This window comes from Ranitomeya imitator, chromosome 1 (genome assembly GCF_032444005.1).
Source record: "Ranitomeya imitator isolate aRanImi1 chromosome 1, aRanImi1.pri, whole genome shotgun sequence".
Classification (NCBI taxonomy): Eukaryota; Metazoa; Chordata; class Amphibia; order Anura; family Dendrobatidae; genus Ranitomeya; species Ranitomeya imitator.
Genome location: NC_091282.1, coordinates 489704523 through 489715588, shown reverse-complemented (window position 1 = coordinate 489715588; position 11066 = coordinate 489704523). Strand labels below are relative to the sequence as shown.

At 41.3% G+C, this 11066-nt stretch overlaps 1 protein-coding gene across 1 annotated transcript; it reads left to right on the top strand.

The window, feature by feature from the left end:
• Nucleotides 1-1571: 1571 nt before the first annotated feature.
• LOC138674227 (uncharacterized) lies at nucleotides 1572-5629 on the top strand. Its single transcript, XM_069762147.1, has 2 exons — nucleotides 1572-1686; nucleotides 4350-5629. Exons 1-2 carry the CDS (start codon nucleotides 1572-1574, stop codon nucleotides 5627-5629), a joined length of 1395 nt encoding a protein of 464 aa, XP_069618248.1.
• The last annotated feature ends 5437 nt before the right edge of the window (nucleotides 5630-11066 follow it).

Genomic DNA, 11066 nt, shown 5'->3' with positions numbered 1-11066 from the left:
AGCCCAGCACTGTGCATAATGCATAACACAGTGCGGGGCGGGGATTCAGTAACAGGGTGGCCGCACTGCCCGCACAGGCGCAGAACAGAACCCGGCACCAGCGCTAGGACGGCAAATGCTCTATGCGCCTGCGCAAGGCAGAAGAGCAGAGCGCAGGCGCCGGAATTCACACAATAACAGTGCTGAGGGGGCGGCGAAAATCTACACAAGAGATGACTGACGGCAGTTGGGCGCTTCTAAGAGGAGGCTTCAGTCCCGCCTCCATGGGCAAAGATAGGTATTTCATCAGAATTATAAATACATTTATTGTGGGAATAACAGAAACAAAAACTAAAAGAGCCACCTTGTTAGAATGCAGCATTACTGCTGCACAAGGTGGCTCTTTTAGTTTATAACGGCTGGAGGGGGGTGACAGTGGCCCTTTAAGGACGATTTTACATATAGACACACCCCACCCCCTCGCTTATCTGTACGGTCATTTCTGAACAGGCTATAGCCCTGCAAGTTATCAGCCCAGTCATGGCTCTCATCCAGCCACGTTTCAGATATCCCCACCATGTCATAATTATGCTCCAACAACATTAGTTCTAATTCGTCCATTTTGTAGGAGGACAGAAGGGATTGTATATGCAGGCCTGAGCCATTATGTCCTACTCCTAGTCTTGCATTGTCTCAGCACTGTCCTCCCTAACTTTCTTGACTCCTGGGGAGCTGCTGGTAACATTACAACAGAGGGAGGAGTGACAGCTGCAATGGGAGGAGTAGATCAGTGCTCAGTGCCCTAGCCCCTTCCACCTCCTCTCACTGTTTTTTTTTTGCACTTTCCTTGCTCCTATTCTTGGCTGTGCCTATTCTGGGAGTGTGGTAGAGATTGGGAGCTCTGCTGGAGATCTGATGAGTTTGTCAGTGATATACAGTATGGAAATTAGCCATTCTGGTTCAAAGGCTACGTTCACATTAGCGTTGCGCCGCTGTTGCGTCGGCGACGCAGCGGCGACGCAGCGGCGACGCGCCCCTATGTTTAACATAGGGGACGCGTGCGTTGTTTTGGTGGCGTTTTTCGCCACGTGCGTCGTTTCCGACGCTAGCGTCGGACGCAAGAAAACGCTACATGTAGCATTTTCTGTGCGTCCGATTTTCGTCAAAAACGACGCACGCGTCGCAAAACGCGCGCGTTTTTGCGCGCGTTTGCGCGCGTTTTTACGTGCGTCGCGCGTTGCGTCGCCGACGCAGGGCGGCGCAACGCTAGTGTGAACCTAGCCAAAGCAAATGCCTCCCTGCCAAAGCCATTATACCAACCCTGACACAACGCTAGCTCCTATAAAGGAGGCACCAACATTGATTGGACTGAACTGTCCAGCTGATTGTGAATATACTTGAAATGTCTCTCCTGCTCACAGCTGGACTCAGTCCAGTCGGCGTTCTCACGGTCAGCCCTGCTCTACCTAGCTCTGCACTGCCTCGGCAGCAAGAGGAAGAAAAGGCTTTCCGCACAAGTGCTAGAATCACTTCCAGCACTTGCGCAGTAGAAGCAAAGTGGAAGGAGGAAGGCCTTCTGGAGACCAGGCGTAATGTCTGGTCTCTCAACTGAAAACTCTAGTCAGGGTGTGACCAACTTCTCCAGAATCAGGAGTGAGGCTGGTCACATGCCAATTTTGCATCTAGGCAATGATGCAGATGCTAATAGTGAGTATATTACAAACTGTCAGCATTCAGAAGCCTAGGTCCAAACAAAAATTCTGTAGAAAGCCATAGACAACCCCTTTTAATGAGTCCATCATTAAGAGCAAACCATGCAAAGAAAAGACAATGTTAAATATCCAGCTTCTGTGGAGTTATTATAGTTAATGTTTATCTTTCCACATATAAAAACTATTTTTGACCATGAGTGTAACACATTCTCCAACATTTCATCTACTGTATCCTTATGCTACCTACTTATACTTGTCAAAAGCCTTTGTCCCGTATTCAAAATCTACTCTTTATTGCATTAGTTATTTCCATTATAGATAATCTTCTGAAACTTGAATTTACCAGATTTGATGAATTTTTCCAAAATATTTGACTTGCAGTAAATCAATTTCCTGTGAACCACAAAAAATCAAAATGTGTTTAAGGTCTCATTTACATGCCAGTATTTTTGCATCAGTATTTCATCAGTATCTGTATGTCAAAACCAGGAGTGTCTCCTAAACATAGAACAGGTGACAATCTTTAAATTATAGTTTTTCTCTGTAAGTTCCACTCCTGGCTTTGGCATGCAATCACTGATGCAAACATTTTGATGTGTGAATGAGGCTTAGCTTCTGGCGGTCTCCTACGACTGTGCCTCACCGCTTGTCAAGCTCAAACAGAACCTCAGTAATGTCAAAATGACCTCAAAATAGAAAATTAAGGTAACCTAGAAATAACAGCCTATGCAAAAATAGACTGAGGGGCTTATCATGTTTAAATTAAAAGAAAAAAAACTAAAAAAAGTTAACCCTCTTAGGCTGCCATCACACTATCAGTATTTGGTCAGTATTTTACATCAGTATTTGTAGCCAAAACCAGGAGTGGAACAATTAGAGGAAAAGTATAATAGAAACATATGCACCACTTCTGTATTTATCACCCACTCCTGGTTTTGGCTTACAAATACTGATGTAAAATACTGACCAAATACTGATAGTGTGACGGCAGCCTTAGTCATTTGTGGTCTGTGACGAGCACTGATTGAAACTGATGATGTCGCTGACAGAAGTGGCATCATCCAAAGTGTGAGTAAAACTGATATGATATACGGTATATGTTTCATGATGGTATTCACTTCCGCCCCACTAATACGCTTGTTTTTATCTTTTTTTCTTTTACACTATTGTCTCTAATGGCATTACAACTTTTTCTTTTAATATATATTTCCTACAATACTATAAGGCCAGAGACACACTAGCGTATCCCTTCCGATGCGAGAGCATTGGATGTGGTATGTTAATGACACTCGGATCGAGCGGGAGCCTGAGTGTTCATGCTCTTTCCTCCGATCCTCTCGCATGAGAGAATCGGAGCACAGCTGCGGAGGAAATGGAGAAATTAATTTCTCCATCTCCTCCATTGAAGGCGTCCGCGGGAATCGCACTGCACTCGGATGATATCTGAGTGCATGTTTTCCATGCATCTATAGACTTATATGGGTGCGTGCGATCTGATTCACGGATGCAATCGAAGCATGCTGCGATTGTTTTTGCATGCCGAATCTACATGAGAAAATAACTGCAGATGTGAGCTGCCCCATGGGTTAACATTCAGCGACTGCAATGTGATCTTTATTTTTTTATTGGATTGCACTCATCAGATTACATCTCAAGTGGGAGCGAGACCTAATAGTCAAAATCCAATCTGTTGAGTAATTTATTCAAACTATGCCAAAAGTCATGAAATAAGTAATGCTAAATGTGGCAGCCCGTCCGAGTATAGTTGTGCTGTGTAAAGATGCCAAATTAGACTAGTAAAACAGGTGTGCAATAAGACATGCAGTTATATGTAAACCTTTTTTTCTAGAAGTTTTTTTTAAGAAAATTTAACCCACTTCCAATCAATGACATAATAAGAAATTCTAGGTAGGCAGTAGGTACACTTCCAAAAAGCCAGCACCTGCAACATAGCGCTGTCTTATGTACGGATGTAAAATTCAACTAGTGAAATAGATGTGAAAAAAAAGGAAAATTGTTGGGGACAGACACACTTTGTAAGAATTGATTTTGATGATTTGTGCAAATCAAGTGTTTGTTTGAATTGAGTGCGACTTGCCAATTTTATAAAATTCAGCATGAGCTCAATTAACATCAAATCAATTTGCTGATTTTTAATTATTTAACATCTTTTTGCTTTTTTTCCATTTCTTCACTAACTTTTCTCTATATTTACCATCATAATATTGATGACATTTAAGATATTTCCAGACATTTGAATGTTAGTGCTAAACTAGAAAAAATGTACTTTGCATTTAACCAAAATCTGTAGAAAAAGTATGGTATTTTACATCAAACTGATATTTATAAGGGTGGTGCAAGTGTCAAAATGGTCCCATAGTCAATATCAAAATGGGCTCCCTATTATGGTTTTTGCAGCTCAGTAGACAATGGGAATGGACCAACCATCCTAGATCATTGGTCTTCTAGGAACCCATTCACTGCCTGCCTCTATGGTATGTGGTCAGTAACGACCTTGAAGAACATTGTTATACCAATTTGTTTCAGATTATCTGCAATATGAAATTCTGCAAAACTGTCTGACTCATAATAAGATGTTTTATCAGTGCAATAACATAATGTTTTATACTTTAATTATTTTTCTTTTTTTTTTTACAGTCGGTAATCGTGATGAAAAGATGTCCTGCTCATTAAAACAGAAGTTCATTGCATGCAATTTATTGGTGCTCTTTTTCATCTTGCTCTTTTATCTGCTACAACCCCAGGATGCTAAAATAAGCTACATTTCCAACATTGCCATCGGGCCCTTAATACCATTACAGGATGACAAGACCCTCATCATTGCTCCATATTATGATCCCAGGGAATCCAGTTTAATAAGAATACTTGCTATAGTCCATCACACAGTAAACAACTTTTTCTGTTTGTTCTACTGTAAGCAGTTTGGTTATGTGCATGTTACGGCAGAAATTGATATTGTTCAGGACGGCTTTGGATTCCCTTATGAGACCGCAAATCTCCTATGTAAAATTCCACCTGATTGTGATTTTAACTACATATCTGTTTACACAAACCGCACAAAAAGCCTAAGCAAAATTCCAGTGTTTGAGATCTCAAAAGATCCAGTAGGGCCATTTTCTGCCAATTTTACTGTTTGTATTTCTGCCTTTTATGGGAAGTATGATAACGCTTTGCAAATGATTCAGGCTATTGAAATGTATAAATTACTTGGAGCTTCTAGAGTCACCATCTATAACACGAGCTGTGGTGACAATGTGGACAAGGTTTTGAGACATTACATTCAAGAAGGTGTCGTAGATGTCATACCCTGGCCAATAGACACATATCTGAAAACCTCCAAAAAATGGAAATATGTTGAAGGACTCGACAGTGAAATTGGCTACTATGGACAAATTGCATCTTTAAATGACTGCATGTACAGAAATATGTTTAAAAGTGAATATGTTCTCCTAAACGACATTGATGAGATTATCATTCCAGTAAAATATTGGGACTGGTCAACTTTAATGAGGAATCTGCAAAAACGTTATCCATATGTAAATGTCTTCATTTTTGAAAACCAAATTTTTCTATCTTCAGAGCAATCATCTGGATTAAATTTATGGAATCATATCCCTGGAGATAATATTCTTCAACATTTGTATAGAGAACCTATTAATAACATGACCAGAACTGCACCAAAAATGATCATGAATCCACGAAAAGTCATTCACACTTCAATCCACTCTGTTATAAAGGCTAAAGGATATTCAGCATTTTTTCTAAGACGAGATGCTACTGTATTCCATTGTAAAAGTACCAGAAACAAGAACATTCTAGAGAAAGACTGGATCAAAGATGACTTCATTTTGAGATACAAGAGGTCCTTGGTGCCTAAAGTTAATGATGTTGTTCAAAAACTTTTCTCAAAGGACTAGCTCGGATACAAGAGAATGGGTGTAAAAAAAATGGTTGTAATTTTTTTTGTTTGAAGTGGCTTTATGCAAATATGTTTGTATTTAAAGTTTTAATATCCCTTCAATAATAAAAAAATAAATTTATGATTACCTTTCCCAGAGTAGACTTCAAAAGTTTGTGATCTGCATAGTGGATCGCCCCCAAGGGCAGCAGGGTACTCGGTACCGGGTCCTTCGGTTCACAGGGGGATGTCACGGTGGCTGACCTGGTCCATAGCCCTGGGACATCCGTTTACAAGGGAAAGGTCTTTAACCCCTTCACCCCAAAGCCTGTTTTCAACTTCCTGACCAGGCTATTTTTTTCAATTCTGACCACTGTCACTTTATGTGGTCGTAACTCTGAAACGCTTCAACGGATCCTGGTCATTCTGAGAATGTTTTCTCGTGACATATTATACTTTATGATAGTTGTAAAATTTCTTCGATTTTACTTGGGTTTATTTGTGAAAAAAACAGAAATTTGGTGAACATTTTGAAAATTTTGCAATTTTTGAACTTTGAATTTTTATGCCCTTAAATCAGAGAGATATGTCACAAAAATTAGTTCATAAATAACATTTCCCACATGTGTACTATACATCACAATTTTGGAACCAAAATAATTTTTGGTCAGGAAGTTATAAGGGTTAAAATATGACCTGCAATTTTTCATTTTTTCAATAAAATGTAGGAAACCATTTTTTTTTAGGGACCACCTCATACTTGTAGTTACTTTGAGGGGTCTATATAACAGAAAATACCCAAAAGTGATGCCATTCCAAAAACTGCACTCCTCAAGGTACTCAGAACCACATTCAAGAAGTTTATTAACCCTTCGGGTGCTTCACAGGAGCTGAAGCAATGTGGAAGGAAAAAATGAACATTTAACTTGTTAGTCACAAAAATGACCATTCGGCATCAATTAGTTTATTTTCACAAGGGTAAAAGGAGCAAATGGTCCACTAACATTGTTGAGCAAATTCTCCTGAATACACTGATACCCCATATATGGGGGAAAACCACTGTTTGGGCGCACAGCAGGGCTCGGAAGGGAAGGAGCGCATTTTGACTTTTTGAACGCAAAATTGGCTGGAATTAAGAGTGGACGCCATGTTGTGTTTGAAGAGCCCCTGATGTGCCTAAACATTGGAAAACCCCCACAAGTGACCCCATTTTGGAAATTAGAACCTTTAACAAACTTATGTAGCTGTGTGGTGAGCACTTTGAACCCCCAGGTGCTTCACAGAAGTTTATAACGTAGTGCTGTGAAAAAAAATCACATTTTTTTCCACAAAAATGATCTTATAGCAATGATTTTTTTATTTTCACAAGTGTAAAAGGAGAAAATGATCCACTAACATTGTTGAGCAATTTCTCCTGAATATGCCAATACCCCATATGTGGGGGAAAACCACTGTTTGGGCACACAGCATGGCTCGGAAGGGAAGGAGCGCCTTTTGATTTTTTGAACGCAAAATTGGCTGAAATTGAGAGTGGACGCCATGTTGCGTTTGAAGAGCCCCTGATGTGCCTAAACATTGGAAAACACCCACAATTGACACCATTTTGGAAACTAGACCCTTTAACGAACTTATGTACCTGTGTGGTGAGCACTTTGAACCCCAAGGTGCTTCACAGTAGTTTATAACTTATAACCGTGAAAAAAAATCTAATTTTTTCCACAAAAATGATTTTTAGCCCCAATTTTTTTATTTTCACAAAGGTAACAGGAAAAAATTAACCACTATAGTTGTTGCACATTTACTCCTGAATACGCCGATTCCCCATATGTGGGGGAAAACAACTGTTTGTGCGCACGATAGGGCTCAGAATGGAAGGAGTGCCGTTTTGGATTGCAGACTTTGATGGAATGGTCTGCGGGCATCATGTTGCATTTGCAGAGCCCCTGATGTGCCTAAACATTGGGAAAACCCCCACAAGTGACCCCATTTTGGAAACTAGACCCGTTAACGAACTTATGTAGCTGTGTGGTGAGCACTTTGAATCCCCAGGTGTTTCACAGAAGTTTATAACGTAGAGCCATGAAAAAAAATCACATTTTTGACAGAAAAATTATCTTTTAGCCCCAATTTTTTATTTTCACAAAGGTAATGGGTAAAAATAAACCACTAAAGTTGTTGCACATTTTCTCCTGAATACGTTGATACCCCAAATGTGGGGTAAAACCACTGTTTGTGCGCACAGCAGGGCTCAGAATGGAAGGAGTCACGTTTTGGATTGCAGATTTTGCTGGAATGGTCTGCAGGCATCATGTTGCATTTGCAGAGCCCCTGATGTGCCTAAACAGTGGAAACCCCTCACAAGTGACCCCCATTTTGGAATCTACACCCCTGTATGAATTTGTCTAGATGCATAGTTTTATAGTATTGATTATAATGCTTTTTGTTTTACTGGTGTATGAATTTATAATGTGGTGTTTGTTATGGTCTGGTGATTAAGGAGCGACATGCGACTAGCTCTGAGCAGGTGGTAACTATACTGACCGTAGTCCCTAAGCTCGACACAACACTAGAAGTAGCCATGGAATGCTCCTAACTCTGCCTAGGCATCTCGTCACAGCCTAAGAGCTAACTACCCCTAAACATAGAAGCAGGAAAACTATCTTGCCTCAGAGAAAATACCCAAAGGATAGATTAGCCCCCCACAAGTAATGACTGTGAGAGGAGAAGGAAATGACATACGTAATATGAAACAAGATTAAGCACAGGAGGCCACTTCTAGCTAGATAGAAATAGTACAGGACAGAACGCTGTGCGGTCAGTAATAAAAACTAGAAAAAGTCCAACGCAGAGGAATGCAAAAATCTCCACACCTGAGTAAAGGTGTGGAGGGCAAACTCTGCTGCCCAGAGCTTCCAGCCTAGCTGAATAGATCCATACTGATAAGCTGGACAAATGGACAAAACATAGAAAGTGCTGAACAACAAAGTCCACAACAAGTGAACTACAAAAGGACAAGCAAGGACTTAGCTTTTGCTGAACTGGTCAGAGTGTCAGGAAAATCCTAAGAGCAATGACTCCAGGCAGGAACAATTGAAAACTGGCATAGAATGAGGGATAAGGCCAGATTAATATAGCCGAGCCAGAAAGAAGATCAGTGAAAACAGCTGCTGAAGCTAAATCCAAGAAGCAGCTATACCACTCAAAACCACAGGAGGGAGCCCAAGAGCAGAACTCACAAAAATGCTACTTACAACCACCAGAGGGAGCCCAAGAGCGGAATTCACAACAGGTGTTATATGTAAGATGTGCGGGCTACATCAGATTTATAAAAGTGTGTTGTGTCAACAGGGTATAAACTAATTTTATTAATTTGTGGACGTGTGGTACACTTTGAAACAATCCTTCACAATGGTAAATTGTGTCCTTTCGGATTCCCTCTTGGAACATACTCTGCACCGTTTTTGTGATCGTCCTGTCCTCGCTGTTTGGGGAACTTGTCCTGGGAAGTGTTGACCTGGGACAATACGGGTATTATCAGATTCAGAAGTACTGGGGCACTCACCTCCCCGAGTGCCAAACATTAGGGCCTTGATGACTTCCTCCTGAAACTGAAGGAAGGTCCCCGTATTGCCTGCAGATCGGGACAGCACAAAAGCATTGTACAGTGCTATCTGTACAATGTGCACAGCTAATTTTTTGTACCATACTTTGGATTTTCGCATGGCACTGTATGGTTGGAGGATCTAAAAGATCCACACCCCCCATGTACCGATTGTAATCCAAGATACAATCTGGCTTTCGGACTTGTGCTGTGGTCCCACGAACAGTGACAAGGGTGCTGTTGTCACTGTGTATGGTGGTCAGGATAAGGACATCCCTTTTGTCCTTATACTTGACCACCAGCATGTTGTCGCTGCATTGGGCTCAGCTTTCCCCTTTTCTCAGCATTTTCCCAATTAGCGGCTTAGGGAGGCCTCGCTGATTTTTTCGCACGGTGCCACATGCAACTGTACCTCTGGCAGAAAGGGCCTTTAAGAGTGGGATGCTGGTGTAAAAGTTGTCAATGTAGAGGTGATAACCCTTATCCAGCAGTGAGTGCAGCAATTCCCACATAATTTTCCCACTCACCCCCAGGACAGAGGGGCATTCAGGGGGGTTTATTTGGGTGTCCTTCCCCTCGTAGACCCTAAATCTGTGGGTGTACCCTGAAGTACTCTCGCACAGTTTGTACAGCTTTATTCCGTACCTGGACCTCTTACTGGGCAGGTATTGTCGGAATTTTAGCTTCCATTTGAAATGAACGAGAGATTCATCAATAGCGATGTCCCTCTGGGGTATGTACGCCTCAGCAAATTTTCTGCTGAAGTGTTCAACCACTGGCCGAATTTTATATAGACGATCAAAGTAAGGATCATCTCGGGGAGGACACTGCGTATTATCACTATAATGCAAAAATCTTTGGATCCCTTCAAATCGTGTCCTTGTCATGGCCATGCGGAATACCAGTGTACTGTAGAGAATATCAGTACGCCAGTACTGAAGAATCTCTGTTTTTTTATTATGCCCATATCCAGCACAATTCCCCAAAATGTTATCATCTCTGCTGCATTTACGGGGGTCCATCTGGCGTATGATGACGTGGGATTTTGGGTGAAAAATTGCTGGGCATACAGGTTCGTCTGGGCCACCATAAGATTTATTATTTCCTCACAGAAAAAGAATTTGAAGAAGTCAATTTCAGTGAGGCCAGTGGTGTCAAACTGGATTCCTGAGCTGCTGCTGAAATCCGAAATGACGGGCTGAAAATTTTCGGGGGGTGCAATCCATACGGGATCGATTGCTTCTTGAGATGCCTGGGTCCTAGGGCGCCTTGTTGGGGGTCCTTCCTCACCAGATGAGGAGGAGGAGGAAGAACAGAGGAATGTGGGATCTTCCTCACTGGCTGTATCCGTGTCGGACGGAAAGATGGCGTAAGCCTCCTCTGGTGAATAGCGCCTTGTTGACGAATGGGCCATTTTTATTTTTTTTCCAAACCCCGGGGATGTGTATGTAAGTGGTGCTTTTACACGTGTAATGTGTGGGGCTTGTGTATAGGGTACTCTTTATTATAACAAAACAAAGAAAAAAGAAGTAAAGAGGTAAAATGTAAAAGAAAAAATGTGAAGAAAAATCAGATTTTTAAAAAAGTTTGTATAAAAAAACAGACGTTCACTACACTAATGCCCTCCCTATAAATTTATCTGACGAAAATTCTTTTTTACAGAAGAAAAACGGGCGTCACCAACAATGTGACGTACGCTCCCCTAAAGCACTTTTTATGCAAGAAAAAAAAGCTACCTCCCTACCTATAAAACTACTCTGTACTTTATTTTTTCTAAAACAAGATCGGTCGTCACTAATGCTGTGACGCCGGCTGTACTAACACGCTACCACTAAAACTACGCTGTACAATTTTT